The sequence below is a fragment of the Fusarium redolens genome, assembly GCF_020744475.1.
Source record: "Fusarium redolens strain MPI-CAGE-AT-0023 chromosome Unknown BKA55scaffold_10, whole genome shotgun sequence".
Classification (NCBI taxonomy): Eukaryota; Fungi; Ascomycota; class Sordariomycetes; order Hypocreales; family Nectriaceae; genus Fusarium; species Fusarium redolens.
In genome coordinates this window covers 1,040,442-1,060,724 of record NW_025763673.1, presented here as the reverse complement: position 1 = coordinate 1,060,724, position 20,283 = coordinate 1,040,442, and the positions used below count along the sequence as shown (strand labels likewise).

The following is a 20,283-nucleotide window of genomic DNA, read 5'->3' as shown; positions in this document are numbered from 1 at the left end:
TCGCAAGGCTGTCAGTCGGCTTTGTAGGGGTTAATCGGAAAATAATAACATTTCCATGCTTTTCTCTGGTATCTATAGTTGGAACACCCTCTACTACATCCATCGTTGCCCATGACTGAATAACTCCCGTATACATAAGAAGTCACACTTTAAGTGGTAAACCTGATATCACTGAGTGCTGAGTGCCACAAAATAGAGGACTCGCTTATTGAATGAGCCTCCTGTATTAATCTTTACCTGCTAATAACCATTTTCTGCCAAGCTCTGCAAGCCAGCCTATCCGCAGAATGATTTGTCTCATATGCGGGCACAGCCGACATGCATATCGAAAATTTGTCACTATATCGGTTGGCTGAGGTTTAGGATATTAGCAAATGAGGGCCAGCGCACCAGCGATAACTTTGGATGCTCTCCTTGGATCGCGACCTATGGTGTTCTAAAGCACAATATCCAAGGTCCATGATAATAAACCAACCAATCTCAGTAAAATTCCAAGGCACAGGGCCATCTGGTGTTGGGAAATTATCAAGGGAAGTAACGAAGAGGCAGAAGTGTTCGACCCGTCAAGACCCCCAGCTGCGTTGTGGTTCTTATGCCCTAGAAGATCTGGTTTACCGCAGAGTCAGCGCGGCATGGGTTTGTGCTCAGATAGGAGTCAAACGGGAGACGGTGGAACAGAGCCGCCGTCTGGAACGGCAAAGCCACAATCGAACGGGGACAGACCAGGGTTAGTTGTAATTGGTGGGGAGACGAGGCTCCGGAGGACCAGTGCAAGAGTGGACTTGTGGCTTCGTGCTCCATCCTGTTACGGGCGAAACATACATGCATCCCATGTCATGATCCGTCATGGCGTCCAATATATGTCTGCAGACGATCAATAGCCTATACAGCTCGTTGGGCTGCCGTGTCGAGGGCCTGGGGGGGATACAGCGAGCTCGCTTACGAAAAATCCACCAAAATCGCAGATCTCGTGTTCAGTGTTTTCTTTCCCCCCCTAGCACGGTTCATATCTGATACCGTATTAGATCAGCTTGGTGTGCCGTCTGTATCCTAAGAATTTGCAAAAGGCTATTCTGGATGCCGGTACCGGTACCTGATTTCGCTCCATCTTCAAGTCTTGTTCCAAGTGTGACGTCATACATACTGCAACCAACACGGGAAAGTTAATGAGACGGAATGACGCATGATGTGATGCTTCAGGCCCGGCACAAGCCTGAGGTAGTGGGTTAGTTCAGGTGCAGTGGGTTAGCTAGACCCTTCCGTTTCTTTGACTCACCAGCACGCGCCCCAATGGTAAGAGGGTGAGAGCTGGCACAGCGTCAGCTTAAGCTCAGTATTGGCCGGCAGTCCTGCTTTACATTCCTGGATCTCCCTCCTCACGCACCCTCCTACATGTGTGACAGCGCAAGGCTCTCATGCATCGCTTGTGGTCACACTTATAAAATGTAGATCTCTTGCCTCTTTACCTCCCCGTGGCCCTGCTCCATTACATGCTCCTTGGACCTAGTCATTGAACTATTTGACCGATATCGACCCCTTTTCGATGGTATACACCGATTCATGTACGGCTACACTCCGGGACCATTAGAACTTGGCCGTCGCAAATCGCCTTGAATTCTTCCAGGGTCACAGTCCACTAAAAATTGGACAATACCGATATTAACACACATTGCGAAGCCGAGAGGCCGGTTTCTGCGCATCGCGTACCCTCTAGCTGCCACTCGCATATCTGGTAGCGCTATCGAGCATAGTCCTGGGAACACAATGCACTAAAGGTTTTACATACATGCGATCCGCATGACGCATAGTTTTTAGCTTAAGGCTCAATATTCTCGCTTCTGGTTCAAGAATTCGACCAGTATCTGCAAAATCGACTGCCGCCCCTTGTCTTAACACTTATCCAATCATTGACTTCGTTTTACCGGCTTGAGCCAACAACATACTGGTGGCTCCTCAATCTAATCTTCTCTACTGAGCCCTCGAATTACTCAGCATCCAGTTCCTTATTGGTATCCTATGAACAGATGGTGGTGGCGTTTGGCGTTACTTGATTAAACCATAACCAGCAACATAGCAATATTGCCTTTCAGTATCCAGTTGAGGCCACCCAGAAGTCAACATAGAAGCCATGGAGTTAGTTCAGAACAAGCCTACCGCTCGTCCATTCCAATGTGATTGGCAATCCTGCACAAAGGTACATCGTCTTTACCTTGAGAGTTCTAGTCGCGATCTAATAGTTGACATAGAGCTTCAAACGTAAGAGTGATCTACAAAGACATTATCGAATCCACACGAATGAGCGGCCTTACGCATGCTCGATCTCGGGATGCGGAAAAAACTTCATCCAGAAAAGTGCCTTGACCGTTCATATTCGAACACATACTGGAGAAAAGCCGCACCAATGCCATTATGGCAATTGCGGCAAGCGTTTTTCTGATGTACATCTTGACTGATGTCTATAAGCCTATAGAACGCTAATCAAGTTTCAAAGTCCTCAAGTCTCGCCCGTCATCGACGTGTCCATACGGGTAAACGTCCGTACAAGTGTACCTATGATGGTTGTTCTAAAAGGTAAGATGAGGAATGTCTTGGTCTACCCTAGTACTAACACATGATGTAGCTTCTGTAGAAAAGCTACGATGGTTGAGCACCAACGAAGATCGCACCAGTATGAAATGAATCCCGATGGAGTCCTACACGATTGCTCCTCAGATTCAGAAGACGACGAGCCTCCTTTGACCCCCCAGCACTCCTCAATGACCTGGTCGCCTCGTGATATTATTTCTATGGAGCAAGCAATTTCGCATGGCCCATTGCATCGCGCAAATTCGTATGCCGATTTTGGGCAACAAGTTCACGGCCAGCATATGTCACAGCAATATGTCAATCGACAGGGAATTCCCTTAAATGCGCCTCAAGAGTTCCATGGCCAACCTATGCCCAACTATTATGTCGGTGCTCCAACACTCCGTTGGACCACGACTATGCCATGTCAAGTGTACTATGTTACCAAGCAGGGCAATCCGGGTGCTGTAACGATGACTAACGCCGCACAATATCATTACCGGCTTCCTCGACAAGTGGAAAGACCTCCTATAGAGTTGCCGTATTCGACCTCAGCCATCGCAACCTCGATTCAAAGTAGTCCCAGGACCTTTTCCGTTACGTCAGTTTCTAGTCCCATTGCTCAGGAATGCTTTTACGCATATCTGCCCGGGAACCAACCGGAATACGTGCAGGCAGACCCTCAACAGTCCATCGTCCAATATCAGCATCCTATGCAGCACCTTATGAGCCAGTCCCAACCGCCAGTGGCCTCTCAAGCGCAGCCACTTCACGTGCCTTCAGCTGATCACCCCCCTCAGGAATCTGCTCAGGCTCAACTGGAACAGTGGTCTACTAATGACCCTCCGATCGAAGTTACGACAATCGGCCAGTTGCCGGCATACGGCACTGCGGTTTGTGATCCGTATGGACCGAAGATCGAAGTTGACGATCCTTCGATGCAGCTACCAAGCAGCAGGCTTGCCAGTCTGTGATTGACCTCGAGGCTCTGAGGCCGCTTTATGTGTTAAGAGGATTACCTTGCATGATTATGCCCTTACGTCGTCCTGACCTTAGACGACGCTTTGTAACATGATATTTATACCCGGGTCGGACCGGAATGATCCACCTGCTGTAGCAATCATTACCTATAGTGGCTCCTAACTGATGCACATGCCATGATAGGCCTGCTTGGAGGCCAATTTCTTCAAGTATTCAGCATCCTATCCTCAGCAGCTGAAACATAGTCTGCCAAAATGAGATTGTATGATGATAGTAGGATTCGATCTGAATGATTAGTGTACTTGAGGCTTCTGGGCTATGTCGAGCCTCCCCGTTGCAATGACAAATTTGATCGTCGCTCGTACTGCTTGCATATCTGGCGCCCATTTGTCACCGTCAGGCGCTGCCTTGCCTCCCAAGAAGGACGTATTGTTTATATTGCGCAGTAGTGCTGGGTGAAAATATATTATATTGAACTTGATTCTCAATTATTGAAATGAGAGCTCTTCTCGGGTTTATATCTCTTGTTGATTTCATCTAGGACTTTGAACTTTAAATTTAGGACTTTCAGACTAACAGTCTGAATCCTGAAGGGGAGGGGATTTCCGGGTTTTCCAAAAAGAACGAGAGGTTGCCCATCTTTCTTTGTGAGCATTTCAACATGCCGTACCATTGCGTTTTCCATTATGTGCACCTGAACAGGAAATATCCAATTGTCTCGGCTGCTTGACCACGTACACACGTATTCGATTCTGCTGCACCGATCCTGTACAGAAAGTTATTTAACCTTGCCATTCCGGTACGGATCAGGACCAGCACATTACTACTAATACCTTCCTTCCGTCTCGGCGTATGGTGGTCTCGTGCACAAGACACTATATCAGCACAAATGAAATCCATTCATGGCCTCGTCGCCCGACTCTTGTTGAGACGATGTGACAGATTTTCTTACTTACAATGAAGCTGAAACCTAACACCCTAAACCTTCTCGCCCTCAGCGTTGGCCTCCGAATTTAGAGGGTACCTTCACAGGATAGGACAGCAGCCTTCTCCCGTGACTTTCTGGACTGCTAACAGAGCTATCCGGCTGGCTATTTCAAACACAGTATCGACACCCTCACCGCTTAAACTCGAGCACTCCAAATACATTTTGGCGCCAATTTCGTAAGCAACTATCTCGCCCTCATGTTCAGTGGCAAATCGCAGGGAGCTCTCTCCTATCTTCCTGGTCGTAGTTGGGTCTTCCCGAAGGTCCTTCTTCAAGCCAACAAGAACAACTGGAACGCCAGGACATAGGCGAGTAGCCTCCTTACTCCACTATAAACGCAGGCTTATTAGTTGGCTTATATGAGATGTTGAGTAAAGAATATCGAACCTTGCACTTGACATTATTTAATGAGCAGAGGTCTTCGACAGAGAAACCGATTAGAATGATATTTGCGTTCGAGTATGCAAGTGGTCTTAATCGTGCATAAGTCGCCCACCCTAGTTATGGCCCACCCCTGGCTTTGGTCCGCCCCACAAACGCGCTCCGTCCCACGCGTCAGATCAGCGCTACCACCTACGATAAATTGTCAAAAATCGAATTTTTCTCCAATTGACTTACTTTCTTTTGTATTTCCTTCTCCGGGTTCGAAATGCGTGAATATACTGAGCAGGACCTACAAAACGCCATCGTGGACGTCAGGAATGGGGTTGCCGTTAGGACCGCTGCCACACGCCATGGTGTACCAAGAGGGACACTTCGTGCCCGCCTTAATGGTGCCCAACCTCAACGTACGGCACACGACGACCAACAGCGGCTCACGGCCAATCAAGAAAAACATCTTAAGCAATGGATTTTGCGGCAGGAGGCCCTCGGTTACGCGCCAACACACGCACAAGTGCGAGCAATCGCTAGCAGCGTGCTTAAACAACAAGGTGACCACAAGCCCCTAGGGAGGAAGTGGTCCAGTCACTTCGTGGAGCGCCATTTGGCTGTCACGACAAAATTAGGCCGTCGAACTGACTGGAAACGTATAAATGCGGCCACTCCGGATAATATCAGGCACCTGTTCAACCTATACGAGACTGTGAGCTGGATCCCTCCCCGGCGGAGGTACAACGCCGACAAGGGCGGCATTATGGAGGGCCAAGGCATTAACGGGCTTGTTATCGGCTCCTCGCAGGAGAACCCTAACACGGTACCAGTCAAAACGATAAATGCCCGGACTTGGACGTCTATTGTGGAGTGCATCTTGGCGCTCGGGGTCGCTTTGAACCCCCTGGTCATCTTCAAGGCCAAAAGTATCCAAGAACAATGGTTCAAGAAGGATTTCCTAGCTAAGCATCCTGGCTGGCATGTTACCTTTTCGGAAAACGGGTGGACAAGCAATGATATTGCTGTCGAGTGGCTAGGGAAGGTGTTTTTACCCCAAACGCAACCTGAGGATCCAGCCGATGGTCGCCTACTCATCGTCGACGGTCACGGCAGTCATACCTCGGACGAATTTATGACTATGTGTTACCTAAACAACGTTCACTTACTCTTTTTCCCTGCTCATACTTCCCATGTCCTCCAGCCCTTGGATCTCGGCTGCTTTTCCAGTTTAAAAACGGCCTATCGTAGGTTAATTGGGGAGCATACGGCTTTGACAGATGCGACAAAGGTTGGAAAGGCAAACTTTCTCGAATTTTATGCGAAAGCTCGAGAAATTGGTCTTCGAAAGGAAAACGTTCAATCTGGGTGGAAGGCGTCAGGCTTATACCCTAAAAGCGTAGCCAAACCTCTAAATTGTCGATGGGTCGTGGTGGCTAAACGGCCAGCTATACCACTACGTGTCACCTCGGATATTTCAACACCAAAACGCGGCGGCGACGTCGTAAAGCTATTTGCCGAGAAGAGCGGCTCTCCCACTTCACGACTGTCTATTCGAAAAGCCGCTGCGGCGTTGGATAAGGTTGCGATGGAGGTTATACTAAGGGACCGTGAGATCGAACGCTTGCGGGTGCAACTCGCCCAGGCAAAACCGACTAAACGTCGTAAGATCGTCCAAGATCCGAACGAACGCTTTGCAAGCCTTGCGCAGATACTTGCGCAAGCTAATCGAGAGCCTCAACAACGTGTTCGGAAGGCAAGAAACGCGGTACAAGAGGTCATTATCGTGGAGGGGGAGAGTAGCTCTGAGTCGGAAGAGGAGCCGGCACTGGCTCGACGGTCGGCACGCAATCGGCGACCAACAAAATGCTATATGGAGCGAGATTCAAGTGCAGACGAAGAAAGCGACTAAAGAGCGCCAAATGCGATTTTCCTTGTATTTTTACCATTTAATTTGACTTTGTTGCGACCTAGTTACGTCGATATACCAGTTGTGCGATGTAGGCTAAATAGAGCGGGCCAAAGCCAGGGGTGGGCCAAAACTAGGGTGGGCGACTTAGTCTTCCAGCCCCGCTGTGTCCCACAAAGCAAACTCCACAGCTTGTCCATCCACTATACAATTAGTTATATAATTCTCGAAAACTGTTGGAACCTGGCTCGTTCTTAGCACCTCAGTCGTTATCATGCGGTGATGGTTTTCACATAATGCTTTGTATAAGTTAGGTAAATCAAATGTTTGGACGAAAGGTAAGGTTTACTGCTGGAAAATTGCCAAGAGTGAACATGCTTAGCAAACTTGTCTTGCCACAAGCACTGTCTCCAATAATAACAAGCTTCCTGAACCCTTCAGGTTAGCGATCAGCTGCGCTATATCGACATTATAACCGCTTGAAGCCAGGGTGAGCTTCGCACGGCTGCAGGGCGATGATGACGAATAGGAGGTAGTATACCTGCGAATGGCGTTTGTACGCTCCATATGCTCTGTCTTTTCTTTTAACAAAAAAAAAAAAAAGAAAAAAAGGAAAAAAGGAAAAAAAGGGGGAAAAAAAGTTAGCATAAGTCTTCCCCCAGTAGCCTTTGAGATTCCACGGCCCCCCCCCAAACATGTGGTAATGCTAACCTCGGTTATAGAGCCTTTATTTGCTCATAGAAGGTCAATCATGTGTTTATAGAGTGTATGAGGGGGATACGAGGGCGATAAAATAGTATAGGTGTCTAGCCAAAGCTCTGGCGAGACGCGCTAATCGAGTCGTTCGGAGAAGCTCCGAGCGCTATGACAAAAGTCAGAGACATAAGATTACAGATTAACCGGTAAAAAAACAGCATAATGACGATTCGTCTACTCCATGCATAACAAAACAAGAAATGGGGCGCGCCACCCCCCGCCCCCCGTTACGCCTACTTCGCCCGCAAAAAAGGCATCAGAGAGTCTCTTTCAGATCCCTCATTCATCTATACAAGTAAGATCGCTACTTCCGCGCGTCAATACGAGTGTTTCGAAAGATCCGACTGCTAGGCTTGTGTTCAGCAGCGCTCCCAATGAATCAAATCCAATCAAACAAGCGGCCAACAAATCCAGCATCGCGGACTATCAAATTTCTGAAATATGACCCCGGATTTGATTTGTTTGATTTGAGGGCAGCGCTGCTGCTCAGGAAGACTGGTGCCCAATTGGACAGCCAAGGCAGCCGGAAGCAACGGGCATAGTAGACGAGCTGTAGGTCGTGTGGTTAGCGAGAAACTTTGCGGCGCAAGGATCCACAGGGTCGACGAACGAAGGCGAGGCTGAAGCAGGCCATAATAGCCCAGAGCCAGTCAGAGCCTCCCTCGGAGAGGTGAGATTGGCCGCCCTGAGGGTTGACGTGGAGAGCGTCATTGCGGGAGTAGATTAAGTCTATAACTGCCATGGTGATGAAGTTACTAAATGTTGTTATGAAGTTGGTATGGCCTTATTAGGGCCGTGTTAACCGGAATAAAATGGTATCGAGTTTCGCGTGAGTTGCAAGTAGATAGCATATGACCGGGGGAAGATTGAGCGGAAGCGGATGATACCAGCCCTTCTCTAATAAACCCAAGTCCCTCTTCGTGGCCTGCTTGTCGATATCATGAGCCCTGATTCGCTAATGTGTCTTATGGAATGCGTATATATTCTTGGTTGAGCTGTTTCCCCGCTCTAAGTCACAGGAATCTCTTTATGCTGGGTCCGACTGGAGTATCACTGCTATAACGATCGCACGCCCCATTATGTACAATACATAACTGACATCGACGTTGCATTTGCATCTGCCAAGGTTAGACTCACACCAAGCTCATCACACCGTCATAAATTCGTGCATAGCCATCTGTCAATCGGCAAACCCAGTCTAGGACATAGGCAGTGTCTTGTTGCGTTAACCAATTATTTACTATTCAAGTTGCATATCAGTGATAATTCACGTGTCAGGTCTGGCTGAGTGCTGCAAGTACAATGTCCTGCTACGTAAGTATGATCACACTTATGCCGCTAAAAGCTCTGACCTGGCGACATTCGATATGTGGCGTTCAGCCTCTGGAATGATGAACGGTTAATGAACGACTGATTATGTTGTTGGATCACGCATGGATGCTGAGCGCAGTTGATAATTGATTGTTATTATTCTCTCCTTGCAGTCGGAAGGACCTTTGAGGCCTTATATCTTCGACTGATTCTTTCTAGGACTTGAGTCCTTGAGTCCTAGATCCTATGATTTGAGTTCTAGGACATCAAACTTTAATTTTAATCTTGAACCTTAATCCTGAAGTTCAGGGGGAACCATCAATTCTTCCAACACTGCCTCCTCTCATGTATATGTCTGTCCCTTCCATATTAACAACCCCTTGTCCGTACAGCCGCCATTCTGCTGACTCTGGACAACCCCACCAACTACCCGAACCGTACCACTCGCACTAGCGTCACCAACAGCACTCGTCCTATCTCAAAGGGATCCTCTCGAGACGTCGTATTTCAGCCATCTTTCTCCTCAAATTATCCCCATTCTTCATCGAGTGCCAGCTCCCTCAACATGATTTCTTTTGTGGAATCCCGGAAGCCGGCCGACGATCATGAACCTTCGAACCGCCAATTGCTTCCTCCGGTCCCTGAGGTCATTCAGGGAACCAAACCAGGCCCTTATCCTCCTAGACCTCCGTCTAGCCAGGCTTTCTATCCATACGCGTATGGATTAATTAATCCATATGGAATAATCCATACACGTTAATCCATATTCCATACGGGGATGTCGTATTCCATAAGTATGGCAATACCGCGGAAAAAATTTGATCCCTGTAGTAATCTCGTTCAGGGGCGATTTTCCAACTCTCCACTCTTTCTCTAATTCTAACATCACTGTATAGGGACGCTGTGTATGTCCTCGCTAATGACGTCCACTTCTACTGACCCTGCGGGGTTTCCAGTGTCCACAAGCGAATTGTGCTCTTCCTCAATCTTTAGCACGAACCATCAATTCTCAAGTGGCGATGTCCAAGAGCGCATGGCTCGAAAGCGCAAAACGACTGCAAATACTTGGGCACACGCCCGTGAGCCCCTCAATTCGGAGCCATCTCGTTGCGGTCGCAAAAATGAGAAGATTTACTACTGCATGCATTGTGTAAGTCCGACTTACTCTACGACCGTTTCAACGACCTTTCGGAATCATCTGCTCAAGATACACGGCATTGAGCTGGAAGCCCATGAACATCCGATTAAAAAACGGCGTGACCGTCTTGTTCAGGATGCTTTCGCCAAAGCCGGCGAGGTGCATGCTGCAAAGCAACTGGCAAAACGAGAAGAAACTCTGAGACATGCCATCAATCACAAAGCAGCGTTGGAGGCACTTATTCAGCTCGTGACTGTCCGTAATCTCTCTTACAACTGCAGTTCTTGGCCAGAGCTCCATGCGCTCATTTCTGCAGTCAATCCTGCGGCAGATGACCTCATCAGCCTTTCTCACGGCTCCATACAGAAGCTTGTCTCCAATTCCTTTTGTGTACACAAAGATATGTTGAGAAGAAAATTGCAGTCTACACCATGGAAACTTCATCTCTCTGCTGACGTGTGGTCTGCTCCAAATCACAAAGGTTTCCTTGGGATATGCGTCAAATTTGTAGATCCGGATACAAAGGAAGCGCTGCAGGCACTATTAGCTTTGTCGGAGTTGCCAGGTCTTGACGGGCCGGGTAGTCACGGTGGTGCCGAACAATGGAAGCTTCTTCAGCACGTGCTCGAGGATTATAATATCTGGAATAAGGTGGGATTCTACACTGGTGATAACCATGGATCAAACGACAAATTATGCCGCTTACTCGCCAATTATCTCCAGGAGAAGGGCGTCGACTGGGAAGCCAAGACCCGTAGAATCCGGTGCCACGGCCATATAGTGAACCTGGCAGTTCAGGCTTTCCTTTTCATATACTCAAAAGAGGCTGCTCGAGCGGTTTTGGAGCATATCGAAGACACCGATGAATCGGCTTTTGGCACTGATTTTTCTGAAAGGATCAAACCACAAAGGGCGCAAGGATGGCGGCGGCTTGGGCCTCTTGGAAAGGTGCACAACATATCGATTCACATGCGCGAAAACGACTATCGATGGAATGAATTCAAGAAGCGCGCTGGAAGATCGCTGGGGCTCGACAACGATACACGGTGGAACTCATGGTTTCTCCTGCTAGACACCACTCTCAATCTTCAGAGCTATGTTGAGTGGTACCAGAAGAAGTATTACCAGGATTTGCGAGATGACTACCTCACGCCTGATGAGTGGAGTGCTTTAGGGGAGACGCGCGCATTCCTTCAACCGTTCTGGAAGATCACTCAGCTTACAGAGGGTCGTTACGCCACTCTAGACCGTTCACTTTTTACAATGGATGTTCTTCACAACCATTATACACAAGCATTCCAGAAACACTCTGGCAACGTCACACTACGGAGCTGCGTTGCAGCTTCTTGGGCTGTATTCGATAAGTATTATCAGCTTACAGATGAGAGCCCTGCGTACGGTGCGGCAATAATACTTCATCCGTCACGACGTGTAGCCCATATAAAGAAGAACTGGCCAAAGTCCTGGCATAAACCAGTTCTTGACGGCGTGCGAAAGCATTGGAAAGACTACTACCACGAGCTCCCGCTCCCCACTACGACACCACAGCTGAGAGACGAAATACGGCGCCTTGATGAGTATGACCTACTCGCTCGGGAACTTGACGTTGTCAGCCCATCTATGTGTGAGCTGGACGAGTACGATGCTTTCACGACGCAACCGCCCATTATCATTGACTGCTCTCCACTATCTTGGTGGCTCAGAGAAGAACAACAACAGACATACCCTCGTCTCTCTCGAATGGCTGTTGATATTCTCTCGATACCAGCCATGTCTGCCGAGCCGGAGCGCGTCTTCTCCGGGGCACGACGCACAATTTCGTGGGACCGGTGCCAATTGGGTAGTCGTACAATTGAAAGAGGCGAATGCATGAAGAGTTGGATCAAAAGCGGGATAACACAAGGTTATCCGGTAGATTTACTTGAGGCGGAAGGTATTGAGGACAACAACGTAGAGGGGTTAGATGATTCGGCTGGCTGGCAGAGCTCCAACCCAGATTCGGTTTAGTTGATAATGTAAATGACGTCATTTCTTAGTTTCCATATGTATGGATTAAGTTCCATATGGGTTGCATTCCATATTCCATATTCCATAAGGCGCCGTATGGAGTATGGAGTATGGATAGAAAGCCTGCGTCTAGCCTTCAGCTGGGGCTCAGTCTTCCATCGCCTTTCGGTCCCGCTTCTCGATCGTCCCCCGAGGCCGAGAAGCACTTCTATCTGCAGCCACGGCACACGGTTTCACCTTTCCCTCCCCGACAGGATACTCTTCCCGCCTTCTCGCATACCCCTGGGCCTCCTTTCACCAACCGGCCGCTACCGTCTCCTGTTTCTGACCGCCGCCAGAGGTTCTCAGCTAAGCCAGAGATTCTTACTCAACACCGCCATCCTGAGCAGCAGAAGCCTCCTGAGCTTCAGCATCCTCTCAGCGGAGTGTATGCGCATTCTCCTCCGCCACTTCCGCAAGGCTCGAACCCACTACACTGCAAATCCACGTGGACCACATATAAGTGGTCCATCTCTATTACATCCACTCGTCGGCGCTCAGATTACGTAATAATCCACTACACTTGGACCTGAAAGTGGATGTAGTGGAGTGGATTTAGGTGGATTTAGGTACCGTGGGATATTCCCTGACCCTGTACGGTTCATAGTACTTATTTTGGTATATAATTGCCTATTAAATCGAGGTAGCTGGACCCAAGTTAGCCGAGATCCATCACCCCTACAGCTAATCTTATAGCATTATACGAGACACTACCCCTATTGAGCGCGTTTTCTAAGATTTCCTGCTGTTGTTTTTGCCAATTTCTTTTTTTTTTTTTTTTTTTGACGATGTCAGCCACCCAGCCAGGCCAACAGCAGCACCTCGAAGACCGTCTTTTTCACCATTTCAGAGGCTGGGCTTGGTCAGAACGCGCTCGTGATACTAGCTCTTGGCTGTGGGACTTTGGCTACGATATTCAACGTCATGGCTTACGCAAATGGGCTTGCAAGGACTGTATCCTCGGAAATCGTCCCATTATCGCGAGTTTTACCTCTTCAGGTCTCCAGAACGCGGCAAATCATCTATGGCGTGAACACAAAACACCAGCACCAGAGGGAGAGAAAAAGAGCACAGCACAGCTGAAATCCGAATGCGTACTGAAATCGAACCAGCCGACTATTGCCTCTGTTTTGAAACTGGACGTCAACAAGCCTACGGAACAGAATATCGCGAATAGCTTTATCTCACGCTTTGATAAGCAACACTTTCAGCGTATGCTAGTCGAGTTGATCGTCAGCAGCAACCAGTCCTTTTCCTTCGCCGAGAACCCCATCCTCCGAGAAATCTTCGGCTATTTGAACCCCTCCGTTTCGATCCAACACGCCAACTTGAGTGCCACCGCTGTCCGATATAAGATCATTCAAGAGTACAACCGCCACAAGCAGAAGGTTATCGAGGTGTTGAGGGACTCCCCTGGAGCGCTTCATATCTCATTTGATGGCTGGACGTCTCGAAATAAGCTTGCCCTATACGGCATTGCTTGTTTTTTCAGAGACGAGAAGAATCGGCCATGCAAAATCATGATTGGGGTTCCAGAGGCTCATCGTCACTTTGGCTCAACGATCGGTGGGGAGGTTCTCGACGTCCTACACACTCTTGGCGTGAGTCCAGAGAAGATTGGCTATTTCACGCTCGACAATGCTGAAAACAACGATACTGCAATGGAGGTCATTGGTGCTGAACTAGGGTTCGATGGCCGGCTACGCCGAGGACGCTGTTTTGGCCACACAATTAACTTGTCAGCCAAGGCGCTCTTATTTGGAAAAAACGCCGACGCGTTCGAGCAGCAATTATCAGGCGCGCAGAAGCGTTATCTGATACTGAATACGCTCGATGGCGCAAAAGAGGACCAGTTGGCAAGTTGCACAATATCGTAGTTGATGTGCGTATTAGCCATCGGCTGATTTACTTATTCAAGGAGGTCCAGAGGGTAAGCGGTTTTACTAAGTCCTATTCGTCTCATACTAATTCGGTATATCTAACAGGACGAAATTAATCGCGCCACCACCCTTAAACTCCGATCGAAGAAACCACTGAAGCTAATTATCGATAACGACACGCGCTGGCTGTCACAACTCTACATGATCCGCAGGGCTCTACGGTTGAAAACCTCTATCGAACTCTTACTGATCAAGTATAAGGCGCAATGGGAGGACGAAAATCGGTCTAAAAAGACTGGCCAAGTGACACAAGCCAAGTTGGCGAAAAAACCACGCATCCTCCGAGACGAGAATCAGCTAACAGACAAAGACTGGGAGGTTCTTTACCATTTGGAGGCTATTCTGACTGTTTTTGAGACCGTGGTGAAGACGCTTGAGGGTGATGGACATATCCGCAGGCGTAAGCAAGGCTGGACTGGCTCCTATGGCAATATCTGGGACGTGGTGCTTGGCTATGAGTTGCTGCTTAACACACTGGAAGAATATAAGCAGCTTGCTGCTGACTTTCCTGATCCAGAGCACTTCCGCATTGGAATCAACCTTGCTTGGGATAAGCTGGATGAATATTATCGGCGGCTGGACGAGACGCCCATCTACTATATGGCTATGGCACTGCATCCAGCTTATCGTTGGGACTGGTTTGATGAAACGTGGGCTCATAAGCCTAGTTGGGTCGAAAAGGCAAAAGAGATGGTTGCCGACGTCTGGCTGTCCGATTACGCTCATCTCGAGGTTAGAACCAGCAGCAGCAGAGGCGACGACGAGCCACCGGCAAAAAGACCTCGGTTTTTCAACCCCTTCGAGAAGAACAGTCGTCTGCCAAGCTCAATACCACCCTACGCAGCAGCTATTGTTGTCGACGAGTACCAAGCGTGGCAGACGGATCGTGAGGCCAGCGACGGCAACGTTCGTGATCCAATCGGTTACTGGATCACTAAGCAAGGCAGATATCCTCGGTTATCCAGGATGGCCTTGGACTTCCTGACGATCCAGCCGATGTCAGCCGAGTGTGAGAGGTTATTTTCAGCTGCTGGCAAGATGGTCTCGGGGTTGCGTACGAACCTGGATGCTGAGATTATCGCCATTTGTCAGGTTTTACGCTCTTGGTACCGTGCTGGCCTTATCAAGGACCTGGATCCATTGCTTAAGTCGCACCTTGAAAGTAAGCTGGATGGCGGTTGTGGGACTCTAAGCGACGACGAGCTGGCGCTTGCTGAGTCAAAATGGCTATTGGAGGGCGAGGACAGCGCCAGCGAGGTTGACGATTCAACACAGCAGCAACAGGCTGAAGAGTCAGTGTCAACCTCTGAAAGTGAGGCTGAATAGGCACCGAGGAGGTTGTGAATAGCCTCAAAGATCCACTATAAATCCACTTATAAATCCACGTGTGTACATCCATTCCACCCCGGTCGAATATGTGCTACATCCACTATGTAATTGCCTAAAAATCGCACATCCACTCTACTTGGTCCCAAAGTGGAGTGGATGTAGTGGTTCCGACCCTTGCACTTCCGCCTCCGGCTCCAGCTGCCTACCAACCTGGCCAACTATCTCCTCGCCAGATGCCTCTGCCCGCTTGTATGAGCTATCCCAGGCACGCGGTTCCTCCTCATGTCCCAGGTCTTTGTGATCCCAGGGCACCTCCTCACGCTGAAGAGGCCGATTACGCTACCCGAGCTCTATATGATGCTACGGTCAAGATATACTTTGAGAACTGGAGCTATCAAGATTCGTTGAGCCGAGTAAGTCGAACTAAGCGAGTATGCACGGTCGTTAATGCTGACTATCATTAGATTGGGTCCTCATCCCGCATGGTTTTTAACTTTGTCGAAGCGTACAGCCGAATTGCCGATGAGCAGCACGGAGCTCACCTCATCCCCGAAAGACTGCCGACGGGACAGGAAGTTAGCGACATGCTCAGCAACATTGACATCATTAAGCGTTCTCTGGAACAAGTGAGAGACTTGGTGCAAACATCAATTCAGAACGAGCGAACTTGTGAAGGAGCCAAGTTGAACGGCCCCAACGAAGAGGAGCACGACGTGCCTAGGCACAGAGATGCAATGAAGCCCCAGTATGGTATGACGGAGGTCAAGAAGGGACGAAGGGTAAGGCTCGTCACGCGAGGAAAACAAGACAAAGCTCACGTGAACGTTGGCAGCGTGCGGTTCCACCTGGCGGATGCCATAGCTGCGACCGAATCGACACCCCTGAATGGCGACGCGGACCTGATGGAGGGAGGACGTTGTGCAATGCATGCGGCCTCCACTATGCAAAATTGTTAAGGAAACTATAACTTGAAGCGATGTCGATCCGCCCGAAACCCGAAGAAGCATATCAACCATGAGGCTCGCACACGGTCCCCTAAGACTTGACCCATGAGCAGTCCAGCTACATCTACTGTACCAGTTACCAGCAGTAGTTTGACGACGTACACGGTTTTCGTCCGTGCGCGGTATGAAGCTCTTCGCCTTAACAACTCTTCACTAAACCATCCGTGCTTGGTCTCCAAAATGACACCGACAGCATGGGGTTGAAGCCTGTAGTCTGAGAATCATCTCCACAAGAAAGAAACTTGTGATAGAGTACGCGAGAACAATCTTGGCCGCCAATCGAACACATCAACTGTTCTCAACTAGATTTGAATCCCCAGAGCAGGCCACGTTCTTCCCAGTTCTGATGTTTCTCGGGGACTACGCAACTCTGTCGTTGCCAGGTAAACAATACAGCCTCTCGTTCAGCGCGGTAAATACAGAATCCAGAGCTTTTGACATCCCTTGGGCTCTGGGTCGAGCCTGGGGTGCGCCTCCTGATTTGCTGCCCAAGACGAGCACAAGTACGCTCTATCGCTTTATGTGTCGCGTCCTACGACGCACCCCGGGGATAATCACAAGCTCTCTTTGAATCTAGAAAGGGACCCACGAAAATCCTTCGAACCCTTGAATTGCGGAATCCAGATGACGTTCTTCACACAGCTCCACCACTTCACCATGATACAGAATCATGGTGGGGAATCTATCTATCGATGTAGACAAAATGTAGATAGACGCCAAGATGAAGACGGAAAGGAGAGGGACTTTTTTTTAGCTGCGCAATTCCCTTCTAAAGCAAGGTACCGGTACTCCCACCTATTACCATCCAGGACCACCTAATGCATAACCAAAGTTTCGCTCCTCCCATACAACATCCAAATTTTGATGTCTACAAAAATAGGTCCCATTCTCAATTAATAAATTAGGGTTTGGAGAAAGTTTCTAGAAAACTTTTCAAATTTTACTGTCTGCGTGGTTTTTAACCTCCCAATCGCTCCGTGTGGCGCTGCCAGTGCTTTGTTACGACCATAAAGTCATCACTTTCGTCCTCTGATCCGACACCCACCTCAATCACCGACTCGACCTCCTCGTCTACATCCACCTCTATTTCTGCCTCCTTTGAATCAGGAAGAGCTTCTCCAGCCGCCGGAGTCTCTGCTAGAGTCATGAATCGTCGGTTCGGGTTCGGTACCGCCTTCCTTTTACTACCTCGCCGCACCTGGGCCATCTGCTCTTCGAGGCCAGCAATCCGCTCATTCTGAACGCCCACCTTCATCTCTGAAGCTTCTAAGCCCTTTGTGATCTTACTGTGCTTCCACCTGGTCGGTCGACTTCGGTGTTTGGCCATATCCCTCACTTGCCGGCTCGTTTTCGGCGTATCATCTGAGTGCAGTGGAGGAGGGCTCGGCGTCTGGAACTGTTCCTGCAGTTTTTCTTTGTCCGGTTGAATTTCCGGATGTATTAAAGCTTTGTGACGGTTTAGAGGCGAATTTACAGTATATCTCCAGCCGGATAAGGTAATCTCCTTCCTCATGGCCGCCTCCCTGGCTTTCGCGTATGCCCGAACAAAGTTGACTTTGTCAACCGGCGCAGAAGCGGTCAAACTAGTCAGCTTTTGGAGTTCTTTCCGATACGCACCTTTGATGACATTAAAAATTCCATTGTATAAGGGTTGTAAACCATGGGAACAATGTGCTGATAGGTAACAACAGTAGACGTTGTTCAGAAAGCACGTAGCCATCCATTCATCCTGGATGCTTGTCAGCGATCTTATAGCGGGAGTCTTTGCTGTTGGAACACCAAAGGTCTCACCTGCGCATGGTTCCCGTGAACGTCAAGTCTCGCATCCGATGCATCACGAGGCTCCGTTTGAGGTATATAAACGTCCTTCAACCACTCGAGAGCTATGTGTTGTCGGTCCAGCCGTTCAGGGATGTGACGTAGTGCCAGTCCGTTATTAATTCGAACTCGTAAAGGAACCACTGCTTCTGCAGCTCTTTTCCTTTAAAGATAATTCTCAGTTTCAAAGCACGGCCAGTTGTCGTGACAGCGTCGATAAACGAAGTCCAGGTGCGCGACTGGACGACTTTTAATAACGCCTTCTACTTCGAGTCGGAACTCCTAATTACGAGGTTGTCCAAGCCTTATGGACAACCAATTAGTTATGGCGTACAAAAACCCATAGGGAACTAATAGAGGACTTACCGACACCCGCCATTATGCCTCCCTCGTCCACGTTAACCGTATTCTCAGGCTTGGTCCAGCCATACTCGTTCTCCCGGATATCGAAGTACCAATTGACCGCCTTCGGGGTAAACCCGTCAAATCTGGCAGCTTCCTGGCATTTTTCAAGCTTTGTAGATAGTTTTGAATGACGCTTGATGAACTTGGTAGTCCGGTTTTTACCCAACGGCTTGTTATCTCCCCGTTGACGGAAGAGGGCTTCGACGCAGCTTCGAAGTTGGCTATGTGTGAGAGCGTAGCCCAAGGATTCCTGCCGCAGAAGCCAACGAACAAAACGGCCCTCCTGACTCGAAAAAACACGTTGGTGAGGGTGGTAGACTCTTTCCTGCTCTTCTGACTGGAAAGTCTTCTGGACAGGACTGGTTGAGGCACCCCGTACTTATCGGAGGCCTGATATTGTGATGGAGAACCTTCAGTAATATTGAATATAGCATCAATAACGCCTTTTTCGGTATAAACATAGCGATCCATTCTGGAGATATTTTACGCGCGTAAACTACGTAGAGTGTCTTGTTAACTTTACGAGAGTCGAAGGATGAGAAAGCGAGAAATGCACCTTTTTCAATATCTTGAAACCTCCATGATCCACAAAGTCAGAAGAAAATTGGCCCAGGATAAGACACCATGTAAAAAACAATACACTACAGTTTTTTTTTCTCGAATGGCTTCATTATGCCAAAATGCGGTGCAAATAAAATGGTAGGATTTGTATGGAGCGGTGATTTTTTGTACTGTGCCTTAAGTGGTGGGGAATGGTAATGTAAAGTCAACTCTACACCCTGGCAATAATCACCCCTACTAGGTTTAAAGTGGGTCGGTAAAGGCGGTCAATAGGCGGACGGGTACCCGTCCTTCTAAAATTGGACGGGTCCCGTCCCTGTTTCCATATTTGGTATAGTTTTCTCCGCTATCGGACTACCTTACGCCTTTACGTTCCACTGCCTCAGGTAGTTTAACAAGTCCCATTTACCAGCTATTTCCATGAACCACTAGCTTGAGGTGAAATAGCCACGACATATCTGAGTTCCAGAATTACTCCAATTCTACTAGAGCTAGAGCTGTACCAAAATACAGCTTTCTTCCTCTTCCACGGCCCGAGTACAAGGCTTGTTCATCGATATCCTGCTGGGCTATTTCCCAAAGCTCACCCATGCCTCTTCTGCTTGTGAACAGCCGCCCGTTCTCGGTCTCTCGAGCTACTTTTGCTTCGATGCGATTAGTCTCTTCTTTGCCACAGTCTAAATAAGCCATCATCTCTTCTTTGGTCCATTCTCTTAGGCTCGTTGAGGTTGCGCAGCACCTCCCCATCTGCTTATAATCAAGACACCAGCTGTAGATTGCTTTTGGATTTCCTAAAGGCAGGCCCATTGCTCTTCTATACTGGCGGTTACCCAGTGAGGTTCTCGGTGGCTGGGCCTTGTACCAATTATCTCTTGACGGGACGTATCTGTGGTGGATCATCGTACCTCAGATGCGTAGTTGAATCTGGAACTGGATCTTGCAAGTGTAAGGGTGATGATACCGACGATCCGACAGCGGAGAAAACTATACCAAATATGGAAACAGGGACGGGACCCGTCCAATTTTAGAAGGACGGGTACCCGTCCGCCTATTGACCGCCGTCGGTAAAATCAGCTTTAGTAGAGTTGATTTAGGAAGCGGGGCCATTCTGTGACTCGAGGCCATTGGGATTGATGTCTAGGGTCGGAAGAAAGAAGGTTTAT

At 48.7% G+C, this 20,283-nt stretch overlaps 6 protein-coding genes across 6 annotated transcripts; 4 read left to right on the top strand and 2 right to left on the bottom strand.

Moving 5' to 3' along the window:
- The first annotated feature begins 1,789 nt into the window (after positions 1-1,789).
- Positions 1,790-3,649, top strand: BKA55DRAFT_67883 (uncharacterized protein). Its single transcript, XM_046198154.1, has 4 exons — positions 1,790-2,194; positions 2,247-2,438; positions 2,492-2,571; positions 2,621-3,649. Exons 1-4 carry the CDS (start codon positions 2,129-2,131, stop codon positions 3,537-3,539), a joined length of 1,257 nt encoding a protein of 418 aa, XP_046048083.1. The 5' UTR covers positions 1,790-2,128; the 3' UTR covers positions 3,540-3,649.
- A 214-nt stretch (positions 3,650-3,863) lies between these two features.
- BKA55DRAFT_490776 (uncharacterized protein) lies at positions 3,864-4,365 on the bottom strand (the record flags this gene model as incomplete). Its single annotated transcript, XM_046186254.1, has 2 exons — positions 3,864-4,029; positions 4,241-4,365. Coding segments are annotated over 2 exons (291 nt in total), but the record flags the coding sequence as incomplete, so codon positions are not given.
- Positions 4,366-7,105: 2,740 nt separating this feature from the next.
- Positions 7,106-7,563, top strand: BKA55DRAFT_572021 (uncharacterized protein; the record flags this gene model as incomplete). Its single annotated transcript, XM_046193114.1, has 3 exons — positions 7,106-7,245; positions 7,354-7,393; positions 7,524-7,563. Coding segments are annotated over exons 1-3 (161 nt in total), but the record flags the coding sequence as incomplete, so codon positions are not given.
- Positions 7,564-8,626, bottom strand: BKA55DRAFT_572019 (uncharacterized protein). Its single transcript, XM_046193113.1, has 2 exons — positions 8,179-8,626; positions 7,564-8,118 (listed from the first exon to the last, which is right to left on the bottom strand). The coding sequence occupies exons 1-2, from the start codon at positions 8,308-8,310 to the stop codon at positions 7,948-7,950; spliced, it is 303 nt and encodes a 100-aa protein (XP_046048080.1). The 5' UTR covers positions 8,311-8,626; the 3' UTR covers positions 7,564-7,947.
- A 3,454-nt stretch (positions 8,627-12,080) lies between these two features.
- On the top strand, positions 12,081-12,596 carry BKA55DRAFT_691585 (uncharacterized protein; the record flags this gene model as incomplete). The annotated part of the gene is made up of 1 exon (XM_046199657.1): positions 12,081-12,596. One exon carries the CDS (start codon positions 12,081-12,083, stop codon positions 12,594-12,596), a length of 516 nt encoding a protein of 171 aa, XP_046048079.1.
- A 2,902-nt stretch (positions 12,597-15,498) lies between these two features.
- Positions 15,499-16,485, top strand: BKA55DRAFT_67771 (uncharacterized protein). The gene is made up of 2 exons (XM_046198120.1): positions 15,499-15,745; positions 15,797-16,485. The coding sequence occupies exons 1-2, from the start codon at positions 15,566-15,568 to the stop codon at positions 16,286-16,288; spliced, it is 672 nt and encodes a 223-aa protein (XP_046048078.1). The 5' UTR covers positions 15,499-15,565; the 3' UTR covers positions 16,289-16,485.
- Positions 16,486-20,283: the final 3,798 nt, after the last annotated feature.

Excerpts from the sequence above, each read along its gene's own strand:
- BKA55DRAFT_67883 (XM_046198154.1), top strand. The coding sequence starts at position 2,129 with ATGGAGTTAGTTCAGAACAAGCCTACCGCTCGTCCATTCCAATGTGAT. Across the intron at positions 2,195-2,246 it reads ATTGGCAATCCTGCACAAAG|AGCTTCAAACGTAAGAGTGA; the intron begins GTACATCGTCTT and ends TAGTTGACATAG. Across the intron at positions 2,439-2,491 it reads GCGGCAAGCGTTTTTCTGAT|TCCTCAAGTCTCGCCCGTCA; the intron begins GTACATCTTGAC and ends CAAGTTTCAAAG.
- BKA55DRAFT_572019 (XM_046193113.1), bottom strand. The coding sequence starts at position 8,310 with ATGGCAGTTATAGACTTAATCTACTCCCGCAATGACGCTCTCCACGTC. Across the intron at positions 8,119-8,178 it reads CCTGCTTCAGCCTCGCCTTC|CTCGTCTACTATGCCCGTTG; the intron begins GTTCGTCGACCC and ends CACGACCTACAG.
- BKA55DRAFT_67771 (XM_046198120.1), top strand. The coding sequence starts at position 15,566 with ATGCCTCTGCCCGCTTGTATGAGCTATCCCAGGCACGCGGTTCCTCCT. Across the intron at positions 15,746-15,796 it reads ATCAAGATTCGTTGAGCCGA|ATTGGGTCCTCATCCCGCAT; the intron begins GTAAGTCGAACT and ends GACTATCATTAG.